The sequence below is a fragment of the Dermacentor variabilis genome, chromosome 6 (assembly GCF_050947875.1).
Source record: "Dermacentor variabilis isolate Ectoservices chromosome 6, ASM5094787v1, whole genome shotgun sequence".
Classification (NCBI taxonomy): domain Eukaryota; kingdom Metazoa; phylum Arthropoda; class Arachnida; order Ixodida; family Ixodidae; genus Dermacentor; species Dermacentor variabilis.
The window spans coordinates 140,370,243-140,387,708 of record NC_134573.1 but is presented as its reverse complement, the minus strand read 5'-3'; the positions used below and the strand labels follow the sequence as shown (position 1 = coordinate 140,387,708).

The 17,466-nt window shown below is 48.1% G+C and overlaps 2 protein-coding genes across 3 annotated transcripts in view; one reads left to right on the top strand and one right to left on the bottom strand.

Moving 5' to 3' along the window:
• LOC142585330 (uncharacterized) overlaps nucleotides 1–17,466 on the bottom strand; it is a 59,446-nt gene that overhangs the window by 10,983 nt on the left and 30,997 nt on the right. The window lies entirely within an intron of this gene.
• On the top strand, nucleotides 4,574–16,975 carry LOC142585327 (neprilysin-1-like). Of its 2 annotated transcripts, none has more exons than XM_075696013.1 (4): nucleotides 4,574–4,743; nucleotides 7,028–7,713; nucleotides 10,563–10,733; nucleotides 11,911–16,975. In XM_075696013.1, the coding sequence occupies exons 2-4, from the start codon at nucleotides 7,030–7,032 to the stop codon at nucleotides 13,978–13,980; spliced, it is 2,925 nt and encodes a 974-aa protein (XP_075552128.1). In that variant the 5' UTR covers nucleotides 4,574–4,743; nucleotides 7,028–7,029; the 3' UTR covers nucleotides 13,981–16,975. The 2 variants fall into 2 exon arrangements, with proteins under 2 accessions (XP_075552128.1, XP_075552127.1); XM_075696012.1 differs by having other exon boundaries at nucleotides 7,025–7,713.

Genomic DNA, 17,466 nt, shown 5'->3' with positions numbered 1-17,466 from the left:
AGGCGTGTTTTACACGGAAAGGAGGCGTCGACGACGCATTTAGTGCTATGTGACAAAAGTTCGCCTCATATGGCGTTGCGCTGCTAATCAAGCCCGAGGGAGCGGTGTCAAATCCCGACCTCGGCGGCTAAATTTCGATGGGGGGCGAAATACAAAAGGTTGACCTGTGTACCGTGCATTAGCTGTTCGTTAAAGAAACCCAGGTTGTTTCAAAATTATACCGGAGTCTTCTCCCACGGCGTGCCTCACAACCATATCGTGGTTTGGGCACACAAAAAAACCCAGAATTCTTTAGTCTTGCTTTATTTTATGTTTAAGTTTCTTTTTATCTTTCGGTAAATACCGTGACACACTTTCCTCCAAGCGTGAGAGCAATCTGTTTATGCTTACCGCGCTCGTTTGGAGGCGTGACGCTTAGGCCTTCGCTAACACGTGCACCTGTTTTTGTTTTTGTTTTTTTCCCTCACCCATATAGAAATTCGAGCGGATGCACGGTTCGCCGCCGGGTGCAGGTTTTCTTTCTTTCGCGGCTGCTGTTTTTTCTGAGTAAACTTATCCTTGACTGACGGGCAATGTTCACGGTTTACTTTTTGTATTGGTTGTCTCGAGTTTTGTATTGTGTATATCGATTATGTTTATTGCAAATTACTACACTGCCTACACGCATTGCGTATTTCACGGAGCTGCCCTTCCTGTATTAAGCTCCCTGATGGGACTGACATCGACAAATCGAGAAAAAGAAATATTAGATCAGTCGAAATAATTGAAAAGCGGCATTACATTTGCGGCGTCCTATCGTTTTATTGAGCAGAATTAAAGTCAAATAAAAAATACAATTTAACTCCACTGGCAGCCGAACCCACGACGTCCGCACCACGCGCGATGCCCTTTACCAAACAACCGATGCCGCCAGCTGTCGCTCGATCTACTCTCTTCAGTAGAGTTTTTTTTTTCCTCTTTTTTTTTTCTTCTCTTACCTACACCTCCTGCAGGCTAGTGGAGATGAGTGTATTGTCGAGCAGAGGCTATGACGTCGTTTGCTGCGCTAGGCTTACTGGGCTGTAGCCCAGTAAGCCCAGTATAGCAGCAGCGACGACTCTGCTGCTAGAAAGAATGGCTTCGTGTATAGTTAAATAAAATGGCGACTTCCTACATGCGACGCTTGCGTAGCCAGTGTAAGTAATATATATATATATATATATATATATATATATATATATATATATATATATATATATATATATATATATATATATATATATCCCTAATGTTATTATACGCGTATGTTTAACCTAGCCCTGAGAGTGTTCGCCCTCGCCGCTTGCTACCATTGGGGTAGACGTGGAAAGTTCATGAAACCGTAGGCTTAACTCGCCTCTGGAATAAACATACTATGCTGCCTCAAGGCATAAAGGCTGTCAGAGTCGTTCTTCATGTGCTCTCTTTGGCTTCATTGTTCCTTGGCCCCATATTGTTGGCTGAGTATGTTGTTTGAGGGGGATGTGCTCTTTGTGTGTGGCACTTCATACGTCATCGCGTTCATATTGAGTAGCATACCAGGCGTGCCGTTAAACAAGCCATAGGAGATTTCATACCAAATCCCTCAGCAACGTTTGCACGATACATGAAGACATCACATAACCCAGCCTTGTACAAACACTCGTAAGATGTATTTAAGAGAAGTTGCTCAATGCTACGCGAAATAGTATTTGAGCATACTATAAATACCGAATTCATAAATGTGTTTGAGATAGAGTACTAAACACTAAAAAAAGTATTTCATTACTTCACAGACACTTACAAGCCTTGAGAGCCCCGCTTTCTTTCTTTCTTTCTTTCTTTCTTTCTTTCTTGTTTTCTCTGTAAGCTCGCCTTCCTGAACGGTTGTAAGACAGAAGAAATGGGCGGGACCGGCAATGTGCGGACCGCACCTGGCAGTGACGAAGGGCGTTTACTAAATACTCAATACACGATACTCTGAAAAGTAGTATTTGGTACAACAAAAATATCGAGTTCTTCAAGTTACTTGAAAGATACCAAGTTACTTTGGGAAGTACTTAAGATGCGGTAATTAGAGCAGAGTAGGCAAGTTAGGTACAAGCCTGGTATAACCCCACCTGATTCTATGGGACAGCACGAGACATCGACTTCTCAGCCACCCTGTACTAGCATCATCGTCATCGCTAATGATAACAACGAGTTGGAAGGATCGCGTCACTACGTCAAGTGCGGGGTCCGTGATCCCGTAACACCAATGACATATTCTCTCATGTTACTCATTTAAGTCAGCGCGAAAGACGGTGAAGGAACACTAAAGAGAAAAATATATGTTGCAGTGTACCCTTCTAGTCGACTACCCATCAGTACCAAAAGAAAAGTCACTCTTATCGTGTGAGGAGGCCTTGTAAGGCACAAAATACGCAAAAAAGAAAGACCAGTAGCGACACCACCTCGAACTTCCCGTAATAGAACACCTCATCATCACGAATTTTAACGGGCGTCTGCTCGCGCGCTGTAGATAATTGTTTTACTGGCAGTGGAGTACTACATTGCATTCCGATGTAGCCAACGCATGAACTTAGCAACCTTTCGGAATGTTCTGCTGAGTCGCAACGGCTTGAATACGAAATTATATTGAAATCCGCGACGTAACGCTTACATACTGGCGACTGGGCTCTTTCTTTTTCCGCGAAGTTCAGAAAATAGAGCTTTAACCTTCGTTTTCTCTTCCGGTGTAATCACCTTATTACAACCGAGGTTGCGGAAATAGTTTTGAAATACTGCATTATCAGTAATGTGAACAGAATTAAACCCACCAATTACATCAGCTGTGATATAGCCAATAATTCTTTGTGTGCATCACTAGCCGCTTCCGGTGGCTCTCACATTATGAGTGCGTTTCATGCAAGCAGTGTCAGGCTCGGCACTGACTCCACGGGTTACCAGCATCTTTTATATCCCTAGCGAAGAGAATGTCGCCAGACACGAAAAAATGGAAGTGTATATATGTCACGAGATTACGCAATGTTAGGATTGTGAGGTCAATCCCACCGTTCGTAACCAGTTGTCAAGATTGGAGTCGGGCATGAATTAGATGGTAGCTGGCCCATGCCGTCGTCCAACTTATCCACGCTGAGGACCCTGTTGAAGGGAAGGACTGCTTCTCATCGAGAACGAGGAATATGAGTTTATTTACAGTGTCTACATAAGGACGCTGCAGTTCATGAGTCTAGCATGACTGCGAGAGAAAGTACACTGAGCAGCTGCACAACAGCGGTTTATAAACACTCGGTCCTCCCTCGATCCCTAGGTGAGGGAAACGTTCGACCAGTAGACGAGCCGCCTGTCTGAGGGAGGGCTTACACACACACACACTTCCGCGCAGGTTCATGGTCCCCACCGACGTCAGGCGGTCTTCGCAGAACTCCGGGCTTACGTCAGGAAAGGCGCATCTTATTCCCCGAGCTGACCCTTGCAGCGCGGCCGCCGGTGCTCCATTGTCTTGCGTCTTGAAAGGCGCGTGGGAAGGGGCCTCCGAAGACGTTCCCTCGGCAACTCCCCCGCTCGCGGCAGACCAGATCGGCGGTGGCGTGTTCAGTCATAAAGCCTGGTTCGTCGACCTCATCTCGGCAATCCTGCGACGCAGAGTGGCGGACGTGGCGCATTGTCTTGCGGGCACAGTAGACTTAGCGGCGCCGTGTGGCTAGAGGGCTGCGGTGGCGTTCCAGGAAAAGTTGACGCCGCTGTCGCAACTGGCTGGCAAAACTTGCACCCAGCGGGCTGTTCTTAACAGCTGGTTGTCGCATCGCAACGTTAAATTTCTATCATCACAGGCCTTGACTGGTTCCCTCACAGCTCTACTCATTCTTTAGCGACCTAGAGACAATACGTCATTTCTTTTTGTCATGTGGATGTTTCGCTATAATAGAAAGTTTATGACAAGCTCCAGTACGCTGTGTTGTTGTGAATTTGTTCTACCTGTGATCCTGTCTTTTGGAGACTATTCTAAGCTTCAGAGAATGAAATGTTCACTTGGCAGTTCAATTTTTTTTCTTACTGAATCCAGTCGATTAGCCTGCTAAATTGATTCCTGATTTTTCAATTCTGCGTTTGGTGATAATCTCCAATTTTTTTTCACTTCCGCCCACACCTTACATTTTTATCTGTAATTGACAATTCACTTTTTTGTTGTATATCCCCTCTTCTCCGTTTCGCTTAACCACCTCATTCGTCACCAGTCACCGACTGTGGCTATGCGCCTGAATTATTCGCGACATCATCATCAACAACAACAACAACGACCAGAGAGTGCATTGAGCGACTCGCGTTCAGCTGCACGAAAGTAAGAAGGTGTCGCTAAAACAAAAAATTGAGCAAGTCGGCTACGCAGAAGTGAAGAATTTGGCAATACAACGTGTCGATATCTACTGCTTCAATTCTCATCGCATTAACGTCGACGTTCATCGTGAGGTGGGTTCTGCCAGATTTTTCTTCTTTTTTTCTTATGCGCTTCTTTTTACCAGCGAACTCGGTCCATCAGTGACACGCCACCACGCGCAGCATAGCACGTTCTGCACGCGCAGAAGAAGAGGTACACGCTCCACGCGGGGCACGCGTCGTGCTCCTAGCTTCGCAAACGCAAGAGACAGCCGCGTCTCTAACCCTGGCCACGAAGCCTAACCGTTCTGCAGCACCCCGGAACTCGGAAATTCGCTGCATCGCCGGGCCTTATAGGCGGAACAGGTAAGCATGCGTCTCTTGCCACGTATCTGCATTGGCATTTCTGTTATACTCTACGATGAATCTTTAGCGAACACAAGCCTCTTGTTATCCGCCGCGGTTGCTTATAGTGGCTATGGCGTTGGGCTGCTAAGCACGAGGTCGCGGGATCTAATCCCGGCCACGGCGGCCGCATTTCCATTGGGTGCGAAATGTGAAAGTGCCGTGTACTTAGATTTAAATGCACGTTAAAGAATTCCAGGTGGCCCAAATTATGTCCCCCACTACGGCGTTTCATAATGAAATAGCGGTTTCGGCACGTAAGACCCACATAATTTAATTTTAATAAGCCTCTAGTTGGAGGATGCGTTTGAAACGTCCCCGCAGCTATTATAAGCGCTGGGAGACGCAAAACGCGATAGGCTGATACGAATCGCGGCCATGTCGCATTTTGTGCGCATAGATGGGGTTCTCTTCGGATAAACGAAGCCAAGCAGCGTTTTGCGTCTGATCGGGATCGGTATCTTTTTTGAACGGGATGCCGTAGTCAGGGACACTCCCAAGAGCGTACAGGGAACTCTGGCGCCACGATCGTTCCGCCATGGCGTGGGAATCATGGTTTAAAGTGCACACTTTTGTCTTGTGGCTTCGAGCGTCCTCGCGAGATTATTTATTAGTATTTATATTTCTCAATTACCAGTTCGTGTACTATACGGGAGCTGCAAACACGGCGGCTCAGTCAGCATGGGGAATGATAAGTATAGAATACCTGGATTAGCCTAAACATTGGCGTGCTGGCTTCAAACGGCTTTGCAACATTGCAAATTTTCTTCTTTGTTCTTCAACCAAATATATTAGCTTGTAAGAGCTCGTTGCCTTAGTGCGTCAACAAAAGTGCGATTTCTTGGAGAATGTGAAAGATAAAGCGTAATGAATAACGTCACTGGAACGTCGGAAGCCAAAAGCACGAAGATTAGAGAAATCCAGTTACCCACCATTGAACATTCTGCACGAGAGCGTCTTCAGGATCTTCTGCACGAAAGTTATAGATGTCGCTTGAGCGGGCGCAGACAATGCGTAATGGCACCTTGTCGCATCGAATTTGTTTTGTTGTAAAATACATGTTCGCAGGTAAAACTGAATTTTCGTAAGCTTTTAAAACATTATGGGGTTTCCAAAACCATGATCTGATATGCTGAAGTTAAAAACAAAAAAATATAAATTATAGAGTTGCCAAAACCACGATCTGATTATGAGGCAAGTCGTGTAGTGGGGGACTCCGGATTAATTGTGACCACCTGGGGTTATTACACCCGGTTTTTGCATTTCGCCCCCTACCGATATGCGCCCGCCGTAGCCGGGATTTGATCCCGCGACCTGGTGCTCAGCGTGCTGAAGTTCACGCTCATGTCTGGGCCGTCGCCGACGACTCTGGCACTGGAAATAGTGACTCTGGCAAAACAGTGAGAGCGCCGAAGGCGCATCGCGAAGCAGAAAACTTCAGATTGTGTGCCCCAGTGACCCAGTGACCGCCCCAGTGACCCTAGCCAAGCACTGCCGACAAAAAAAAAATCCTTCGCCATTATGGACTCTGTATCGGCCGCTATGATCCCTTTTGGACTGAAGCATATAAGCGGCGGTTAAGGGAGCAGAGCACGTCGTCCTACGCAGTATCTACGCAAAGGTAGATGCTGATCGAGAAAAGGAAGTCATCAACAATCCATAAAACAGTCCCCAAATTTCTGTCTGATGACTTTTGGGCCACGCAAACACGAAACCGCCCTCGCGGCGTTACTACCACCGTTCATGCAGTTCTAATGGCAGCTGAATTATCACAGCGCCAAAGTTCTCTTTGGTAATTTTTCTAGACAATTCTGGGTATTATCCCGTGCATCGATCGTTCAATTCCGTCATATTGTCGAATTCTGTAATGACGGCATTTTTGCACCAGTCGGAGTGGACGTTGCCGAATTCTGGGCCAACCAGAGTTGGCAAAACGGCGAGTTCGACCTCATGGCGGAATTCGACAGTGTCATGAATAACACCACCCTCTGGTTCGGGCCATCCGTTTGCGCAATGTATTACGTTATGGTTGGCAGGCTAAAACGTAGCAGTCGACTTGAAAAAAAAAAATGCCGAGTGCTGCTGGGTTTCCTGGTAGTGAAGAAGGAATAGTTTCAGGTTCTATCCATCTTGAGACAATCATTTGCAGCGTCCTCGGTAAGAAATTCTTACCACGAATTACACGTTTCGCAAGATCGTATTGTGCCATTCCCCGTTAATTCTTTCCGTTTCTTGGGCGTAGCAGACATGTCGAAGAAGCCGCCGGCGAGCGACGGGCAGGTCGTCAGGATCGAGGAATCCGCCGACCGTCACCGTTCAAGCCGCCAGCAGCATCAGGAGGACAAGGACGCTCAGGCCACCACCGCTGCCTCTCACGCGATTGGCTACAAGAGCGGAATGGGACCGGATCACTCGACGTGGACAGGCCGAACCGAACGCACAACTGCTTCGTCGGTCCGAGACCGTGGCACGCAGAGCAGCGACAACTGGCAGACCGAGCAGGCACCTACCGCCACGGTAGGCACCGCGCGCAGTTCGCGTCGCGTTCAACGCCCAAGCAAGAGGTCGGAGAAGTCCAAGTCTCAACAGAGAAAACCAGCGCTCGGCGGTACGTCGGCGACCAGCAAAGCGAAGGTACCGAAAGGCGCCGTCAATGCACGCAAGAGGCCGGGTTCTGTCCAGGACAGACAGACGACCAGGTACAAAGGCCAGGCAGGCCAGGCCGCGCTGGCAGACCGACGAGCTAATCCCGCTACCGAAGCTGATGTCAGTGGCCTTATCCCTGACCGGGCGCAGTCGGCGACGAGAGCGGACGAGGTGGACCAATTGCCGACCGTCCAATCTCATATGGCGACCTTCTACGCTCTGGCCACCACTTTAGCGACCACTCTGGCCGCACTGCTGTCGGCCCCTCGGCAACAGCCACAAGTCGTAAGCAGTAGTCCCGGTGCTTTCTGCGCCACGTCTGTGGCTTCAACTGTACATCTATCTATCTATCTATCTATCTATCTATCTATCTATCTATCTATCTATCTATCTATCTATCTATCTATCTATCTATCTATCTATCTATCTATCTGTCTGTCTGTCTGTCTGTCTGTCTGTCTGTCTGTCTGTCTGTCTGTCTGTCTGTCTGTCTGTCTGTCTGTCTGTCTGTCTGTCTGTCTGTCTGTCTGTCTGTCTGTCTGTCTGTCTGTCTGTCTGTCTGTCTGTCTGTCTGTCTGTCTGTCTGTCTGTCTGTCTGTCTGTCTGTCTGTCTGTCTGTCTGTCTGTCTGTCTGTCTGTCTGTCTGTCTGTCTGTCTGTCTGTCTGTCTGTCTGTCTGTCTGTCTGTCTGTCTGTCTGTCTGTCTGTCTGTCTGTCTGTCTGTCTGTCTGTCTGTCTGTCTGTCTGTCTGTCTGTCTGTCTGTCTGTCTGTCTGTCTGTCTGTCTGTCTGTCTGTCTGTCTGTCTGTCTGTCTGTCTGTCTGTCTGTCTGTCTGTCTGTCTGTCTGTCTGTCTGTCTGTCTGTCTGTCTGTCTGTCTGTCTGTCTGTCTGTCTGTCTGTCTGTCTGTCTGTCTGTCTGTCTGTCTGTCTGTCTGTCTGTCTGTCTGTCTGTCTGTCTGTCTGTCTGTCTGTCTGTCTGTCTGTCTGTCTGTCTGTCTGTCTGTCTGTCTGTCTGTCTGTCTGTCTGTCTGTCTGTCTGTCTGTCTGTCTGTCTGTCTGTCTGTCTGTCTGTCTGTCTGTCTGTCTGTCTGTCTGTCTGTCTATCTATCTATCTATCTATCTATCTATCTATCTATCTATCTATCTATCTATCTATCTATCTATCTATCTATCTATCTATCTATCTATCTATCTATCTATCTATCTATCTATCTATCTATCTATCTATCTATCTATCTATCTATCTATCTATCTATCTATCTATCTATCTATCTATCTATCTATCTATCTATCTATCTATCTATCTATCTATCTATCTATCTATCTATCTATCTATCTATCTATCTATCTATCTATCTATCTATCTATCTATCTATCTATCTATCTATCTATTCAGGCTTTATAAATTCAATATTTCTTATAGGTGTCCCTTTATTTTTGCGTTTTAGCTCATTGAATATATGAATAGTTTCTTTGTTTTCTTTTTTGTAGTCATAAAAACTATCACAACGACACAGAAAAATGTGCTTAACTTTTCGATAGGAACCCTCTAGCTGAAGAGTGCAAAATTGTTGAACACAGCTGTAGCACCGCAGCACATCTGTTGTACGAGTCCGTGCACGCATGTTCCGATTATATTAACGTCTCCATTGTACCACCGGTATCAAAATTGAAATCGGTTTGTTTCTATTCCCAGTTTATGTCATTGTAATAATCACATGGCACACGAAAACAAAACGGAATGATCACAGAAGGCTGAAGTTTGAAATGATCAACGTTGGGCGAGCAAGGGACGCCTCGGCACAGAACCAACCGGTCGACACCTGGACTCTGCCGCAGCCAGGGCTCTCTGCCTGGCGCCCGTGCTTCGACAAGGAGACACCGTATTCGCCAGGGCTCTGGGCCATGACGTAGCCACGGCCTGGGTCCTGCCGAAGAAAAACATATGCCCAATTTTCAATTATCCAATTTAAACATATGATAATCGCGTATAAAAACCCGCACAAACTCCTACATCCTTGCAGGGTACATGTTTGGGTGAGTTCGTAGCATTCCATGATGGCGGGCTTTAACGCGACACCAAGGTGAAGGCGACAAGAGACTGACACCCAAGCGGGAACTTTCAACTGAAATTTTGTTAGTGAGCAAGATGTGATATGGGACGCGCCCCGTATATCGCAGGAAGTCAACCACTATTTTTCCATGTATCATATGGGGCATGGCCAAGATGATACTACAGAACATACGGTTTTTATAGGATATCCACATGTGTTAATATTTCGGATATTATGTTTACGTGGCATATGCTTTTTTTTTTTTGTTAGGGTGCCCCATATGATATAGGCGCAAGTCGAAATCGGCTAGTGCAAGACAGGGGTAATTGGAGATCGTAGGGAGAGGACTTCATCCTGCAGTGAACATAAAAAATAGGCTGATAATGTAGCATATGAGGAGGTCCTCTATGACATCATACCCTGTATAATAAATGGGAACATGTGGATTTTTTATAGCATTCCCATGTGTTAATACGGGATTATTGGATATGGGGCCATGAATACTTTGTTTAGCGCAAAACAACAGACACAAGAAAGACGACCATTACAAGGCGCTACTCTCAACTGACATTTTATTGCGTCACTCCTTTATAGAACAGCTGAAAGTAGAGGAACATGCGCAATGAGCACCAAGCGGTGGAGCCACCAACATCCGATCCCAAGAGCGCACTCATGCGACAGAATCCAAAAAAAACAAATTGTAAACCGCCTTGTCCTGTCGTCTTTCTTGTGTCTGTTGTTTCGCGCTAAACAAAGTATTCATGGATTCGCCCCAACTAGCCCGCCAACGCATTGTGCTGGATATGGGGCACATAGCTTTTTTTCCCTGTTAGATGTCGCAAACGTTTCAAGCGCGGAGACAACACTGTCTCCCTTTGTCGAAACGCTGACTGATTGCCTCATGATTTCCCATTCGTTCGCCCTGCTTAGATCACGACCCACGTGATTCATGTGTCACAAACGTGCGTGTCGTGCTTCTCTAACGATTTTTTGCCGAAAATCGTACTCGCGATAGCTCCGGGACCGCTTTCTAAAACGCTCTTTTTCAACATTTTTTCTTGATTTACGTTTACCGAACCAGGAACCGACGAAGGCGCGAGAGGGCGCCGCGGACGCTAGCCCCACCGATCACGTCTGCCCCGTAGCGCGCTCCCCAGATGTCGCTCCGGGTGCGGCCGCAGCGCACAAAGGCAAAGTGACTGCCTCGCCCTGCTCGCCCACCACCAGGGCGCTGAAGCAAGCTGCCGCAATCGTGAGTAGAGTGACTGAACCTGGCTCACCATTTCTTCTGGGGTTACTACAGTTGGTGCACGACTACTGACTGCAATGTGTAACGCCTTTGCTCTTCCCAACACGACTAGGCTAGCGCCGCGAAGCGCCCAAAGGTGCAGCAGTCAATGTCAAACGTAGTGCATGTCCCCATGTTGGAGAATAATAAAGGCAACTGAGAGCCTCCGTCATAATGTCACCAATCGTGTGAAGCCTAGAATAAGATAATATATAAATCGTGACAGTGAAGCTGAACTATATATACTTGACTTTCTTAACTTGAATCCAAAATTAGCACTCACATTAGCAGAAGTCGTAAAATTGCACCATTCGAAAATACGTCTAAGAAGCTTTCTCACTTTCTCTGAACAATTTTCACTGAGCAAGGGCCGTAGGGAGCATCCACCTTCCAGAAGCACTGGGATTCGATGTTGATGGCAGCGTTAACTGGTCGGTGGTAGAGATAACCAAGATACGTTTATATTGCTAGTGGAAAACAAAAGCACAGAATATATCCATGAAACCCGTCGTTTTCACAGGCGTAGGTGGCACTATACTAAATATAGACATGGAGGTTTTCATATAAAGAGAAAATTATAGACAAAATGCTAGGCTGACCCGCCGTGGTTGCTCAGTGGCTATGGTGTTGGGCTGCTGAGCACGGAGAGCGCGGGATCGAATCCCGGCCATTACTTAGAATGTACTTAGATTTAGGTGCACGTTGAAGAACCCCAGGTGGTGAGAAATATCCGGAGTCCTCCACTACGGCGTGCCTCATAATCAGAAAGTGGTTTTGGTACGTAAAACCCCATGTTTTTTTTTAAAATGCTAGGCTGCAATAGATGTAGTAAAAGCTGGTTATCCAGGTTTCAATCAAATAAGGGGCCACTAGAAATCATTATCATCATTTCTTAGAGTAAACGGGCGGAGAATTGGTAAAAGGCAACAAAATTGATCTGATAGGGCGAGAAGACAATTTGCGTTACATGCGCATTTCCTTTTGTGACAAGGTGATACCTGTCGTCGCCCATCATGAAAGGAAACCTTCTCTCTCTGTGTGTAAGCGTGCAAATGTTTTTGTGGGATCGTAATCTATAAGCCGTTTTATGAAAGTTTAAGTGAATGCGCTCATTACAGCTTGACTATGCGCGTGCGTGCAGCTCAGCATGTCACCCTTGAAGTTACATGGAATGAAGAAGGACGACACGATCAGGATGAGAGTCCTCACCATCGTCTCGATTGTTGTGACGGTCACCGTTATCCTCGGCGTCATTGCCTTCGCGATCATGACCCACCAACGCGGCGCCAAGCTGAAGGGCTACTGCGACACCGATGGCTGCCTGTACCACGCTCAGACGCTCACGCACAAACTCAACCAGAGCATCGACCCGTGTGTCGATTTTGCCGCGTACGTCTGCTCCGCCTGGGTACCTTCGGGCGTGTACAGCGAGCAGACCAAGTCGCCCATAGACGGCATCCTCTACTCTCGGTTCATCGGCTTCCCGGAAATGCTAGCCAACGGCGCTCGCGAGCTTCCAGTGGGAGAGAAGGCGCGCGTCATGCACGTTGCCTGCATGGATTCCGCAGCCCAAGCCGTAGCCAACATCGAAGAGTTTCGACGCCTTATGCAGGCCATGAGGTTAAGCTGGCCGGAACCGCCTCGCGAAGATTCCAATGCCCTCGGCGTCCTGCTTTCTCTGGCATTCCAGTGGCAGATACCGCTGTGGATCGCGGTCAACGCGCCCGCGTTGCAGAAGACCGACTGGCGCCTGAGGATCAGACCGGGGGACTACATACCGTTGCTGAAGAACCAGTACGTCAGCGTGACGAGCGGCGACGTGTACGCGGGCTACTGGCTTAGCTTCTACAACGCATTTCGTACCAGCGCCACCATTCCTTTAGGCACACGCCAAATAAAACGCGTTGCTGACGCCGAGGGTCGCATACTCGAGCAACTGCACAAGGCGTTCATCTCGAAGAAGAAGATCCCGGCCGTGTTGCCGCTCGCCGTCGTAGGCAACTTCACCGCCCCTGTCTCCTCATCGGAGTGGCTGGAGCAGTTGACTCTGAGCCTGGCGTTCAGCCCCAAGTTCGTCGCGAGCGACCAAATTGCCGTGAGCGACACGGGCTTCCTGGCAGCGGTGGGAGGCCTCTTCGCGAACTACACCCACAAAACGCTAATCGAACAGCTGTCTTGGCTCTTCGTCCAGGCGTACGCGCCCATATCGGATCCGAAGCTGCAGACGGCTCGCTACGGCAACACGTGGAAGGCGGACATGTACAGGCCCATACTGTGCGCCCATCACGTGGAATCTTCCATGAAGATGCTAGTCTTCGCGCTCAACTACGTTTCCGGCTACACTCAGCAAGACACCGAGCTCGTCAACGCTGGCCTCACAAGCCTGATCTACGCAGCCTCCAGTAAGATCAACGGCTCCGGATGGCTAGACGAAGAGAGCAAGGCGCGCGCTGCGAGGAAGATAGATTCTATGCCAACGTTCCTCTGGCCGGCAAAGCAATGGATCCGCAACGAATTCCTCAGTTCTCTGTACAATGACTACCCGAGCGAGGAAGAAACCTTCGGCGATTACTGGATAAAGGCCCGCTTCGCCGTGGCGAAGCACGACAGGACAGCCGAGTTCGAGGCTACGCTGAACCTGCCGAGTAATATTCCGCCACCCAGCTTTGGGTACGATTACATCACCAACAGCATCGCCTTGCCTATCGGCATAGTCGACCGGCCGTTGTACTACGGGGACGGAAACAAGGCCATGTTCTACGGCGGCCTCGGTTTCCTCATAGCTTTGCAGATCGCCTCCGCGCTGGACAGTGTTGGCATCACGTGGGACGCCGAAGACAGGAACGTCGCGTCCGTCATCGCCAGCGACGCGTCGATGAAGGCTTTCGAGCAAAAAGACGGTTGCCTCGAGGACGAAGGAATCGAGAGCATATTTCCCGAAGTGCCGGCGCTGGAAATTGCTCACGCCGCGTTTCAGCGCGCCGTTCGAAACGACAAGGACGTTGTTCCGGCGGCACTGCCGGGCTTGTCGCCGGACAAGGTGTTCTTCATGACCCTGTGCTACATGGCCTGCACTACGCTGGATGCGAAGCACGCTTTCGGTGTCGACTGTCACAAGGCTGTCCGCAACTCGCCGGCTTTCCAAGCGGCATTCGGCTGTCCCAGTGGCTCAAAGATGAACCCGACAAGAAAGTGCACTTTCTTCGACTGACTGGCGAAACGCGTTGTGAAAACACTTGCGTATAGCCAGGACGTGCCTCACATCGTTCGCACAAGCACTTCTTTTGTGTACGTTTGTCTGTTTTACAGCTGTTCGGCGTTTCTATGTGTACACTATTATGCTAATTAAGCGTTATGTGTGATTAGGCGAATTGCTCGATTGAGAACTTTCACGTTCCTTTGTCTCGTTTTTTTATTATTGCGCTCTTTTGCGTGAGTATGCATCCATTTTCGCATAGGATGGTGCGTCTGTGAACTGGTTCAGCCACGAAGCAGTGTTCGAATTCACTCCGAGTTTAACCGCTTCCACACCGCGCTGCATTTCTCTGGTTTTATGCGATCTGTCTGACCATAGAATGCAAGAACATTGAACGTTACACGCCGGCCTAGTGTGCGGTTTATGATTTGGGATCCCAATGTAACGGGCCCCTATGTGTGTGTTTCGAACCCATGTTTGGTTCAACTATATCCGTCATCATCGTTCCGAGGTGCATTTCTCTCAGGGGACTTTTTCTTAAAAATGAGCGCGCTAAGCACATATATTTGACACACATGTGCGTCTTTCACATTCGCATTCGCCAGAGTGAACTGGTGCCGATTATTTAGACCGTGAACATTGTCTACACTGCCCAAAATATTTAAAAGCATATTTTATGGCATATACTTCTAGAACAAATACGTGGAGCAAGCGTGTAAATTTTCGCCAAACTTCGCGACCCAAGATGTACTTTTCCTTGTCATCAGGCAGTAGACAAATGTACAGCTGTGCTGGGAGGTTCCCGCTACGCCTCATGATAAACTTGCTCGTCCAAAATGGCGGAGGAAGTGCAGGCCGAGAGTGTGCGTTGTCTATAGTACGTGACGTTGAAACATCCTGCATATTACGTGCATTTTCTATTCAGCGACCACCTGATTAAAAGTATGGAAGACCCCGTATGCAAGACTCTCCCCACGTCAGCTTTCAGAAGAGAAAAAAAGTACATGGATTCATAAGTCGCTGCCAGCTCCAAAAGCAATGCGAAATCTGATAACCGAATCAGTCGACAAAATAAAATCGAATACTAGTGTTGAGTACACGTTAAAAGAACTGCAATTAATCAAAATTCATCCAGGAGTCATCCACTACGGCACATTTTCTCAATGGCCACGTTGTAGTGATCCTCGAGCATGGCACATAACCGCAATGGAGGCCCATACTGCACGCTTTGACGATTGTCATGATGAACCGGAAGCATTACGCGTGGTCACATTGTGGGACGGCATAAAAACCTAATGCGTCTGAATCGCACTATTTGCGGTGTATGAGAGATGATCCAAGGGAACGAGCTCATGTTACCAAAAGGCCTCCGGAGAGGTTGCTCCCCCAAATGCTCGCTCAGAACCTACGCATTCAAAAATCCATCCCACGATAAAGCGATTTTGCCTGCGCTGCCCCAATTGTGGGCCAAATCTTAGCAGTGCGCATTTTCTACATAGCCTGTGAGCTCATCATCATCATTTGTGTCAACAAAATGGAACAAGAGTAAGAGGAACAAATTTTAATTCAGAGAAAGAAGAAGAGACCGGCCTGGAGAGCCCGCTACCCACTGGTGCAAGGGGAAACGGCACATACGGAGCAAGATAGGTGGCAGGTGATTAGGAAATGCAACAATGACCTATATACATGTGGTACAATACGCGGATGCGAGCTTTAGACACAAGAGGCGCAATCTTCTCACAAAACGCTAATCGCGCAAACACCATTCGCACTGTCATCACATCTCACAGGTCCTAGAGACGACCTTCTAAGCGAGTCTCACATAGAAAGTTCAGGAGTAATTTTATGGTGCGTTGGGCATGGCTAACTCGTTTCCACGAGCCTAAAATCTTCCCAAACGGGCGGGAGTCCAAACTGTCAACACCAGACAAGTTTCTTTCGCTCGGCCGCATATTGAGGGCACACGAAAAGTACGTATGTGAGCTATATTCTCAGGACTGTGACAGACGCTACACTCAGGTTCCCGTCCTCATCCAATCTTGCGAAGGTGTCGGCGAGTGTACGCCATACCGAGCCCTAATCGATGAATGAGTGTTTCCTGGCCTCTCCGCAACCGAAGTAGAAGACGGAATCGCAAAGCAGCGTCTCTTCTATTGAGGCGGTCTTATCGATGTTCGGATTTGTCTCATTATTGCGCCATAGTGGTTTTGATGGAGTTATGGAGCAAGGCGCTGATGTCATAAAGGAAAAAATTAGGTTTTATCTTCTTCCCGTCAGTGTGTGCCTTTTTGCCTCCGCGTCAGCCTGTTCAATTCCAGCTATTCCACAGTGGCTAGGAATCCACTGCAGTACGATTGAGCACCCGGATTGAGACGCCTCAGCAAGCGGAGCTATGATGTCATAAACCAGAGAACTATATGCGGTTCCGTTATTCATACAATTGCTTATGAGTTGCAGCGCCGGTTTTGAGTCAAAGAACACTGTCCATTTCTCGATGCCTTGTTGCAATATGCAGCGGAATGCTTCTAGAACGCCGGTTAACTCAGCCGCTGTTGGCGATGTTACGTGTCCTATCTTGAACCGTATAGCGTTATCCCCTTTCCAGGTACCGTGTAGCTGCCGCTGAAGAGGTCGGTGTTACAGAACCATCTGCAAAAACATATTCGATATATCCGTACGTGTAAGCAATGTAGGATAACGCGAAATGCTTGAGCCCAACAAGCGGCATTTTAGATTTCTTCGTAATGCCGGGGATGGAGAGTTCCACCCGTGGCTTTGCCATCGTCCAGAGTGCAACTTCCGGTATGTCGTGCGGTACGAAGTCCAACACGGCTTCTGAGTAGGTGGCGTCAGGCCGTATGCATGTGACGTTTATCAGTGGATGATTCTTGTGCCTAGTCAGTAGCCTTAAATGCACTCGCAATAGCTTATGCCGCAGAAAAACTCGATCTGGGCACGAGTGTGCCCCAAGTAGAAGCACATTGTGGCAGTCCTATGCAACTTCTTAATACGCGAGTCTCCAGCAATTTCAAGTGTGCATAATTCAGATGTACTAATGCGAGAAAGTACAGGCGCACCATAGCAGGGGTATCCAACAAAAATTGCCTAGTAGAGCTGCAGAAGAGATGATTTGAATGGCCCCCACTATTTTCCAGACATATGTCGAATGACTTGAGCAAAGCGGTCCAGCTTTTTTCTTAATGCAGAGATGTGCTTAGACAAGGTAAGTCACGGTCGATGGTGACTCTGAGAAACTTGGCAGTGGATTACCGAAGGTATAATTTTCCCATCAGTCATAACGGGGTAGCCGGCCATTGAATTCCGTGTAAATTCCATGGCTACACTCTTGGTCCGTGAGAGCTGTAGTCCACGTATGTCGACGTTATTGACACTGCACGCTGTAGCTTCGTTTGTAGTTGCAAGCGCGTTAAGCTCGTGGTCCCTGTGCAGATGTCATCTGCATACACAGAGACCGAGACTGTGCCTGCGAGTTCTTTGACC

Bases quoted from the DNA above. Each gene is read 5' to 3' on its own strand.
- LOC142585327 (XM_075696013.1), top strand. From the start codon at position 7,030: ATGTCGAAGAAGCCGCCGGCGAGCGACGGGCAGGTCGTCAGGATCGAG. The intron at 7,714-10,562 runs GTAAGCAGTAGT...TTACCGAACCAG, and splicing joins CTCGGCAACAGCCACAAGTC to GAACCGACGAAGGCGCGAGA. The intron at 10,734-11,910 runs GTGAGTAGAGTG...GCGTGCGTGCAG, and splicing joins TGAAGCAAGCTGCCGCAATC to CTCAGCATGTCACCCTTGAA.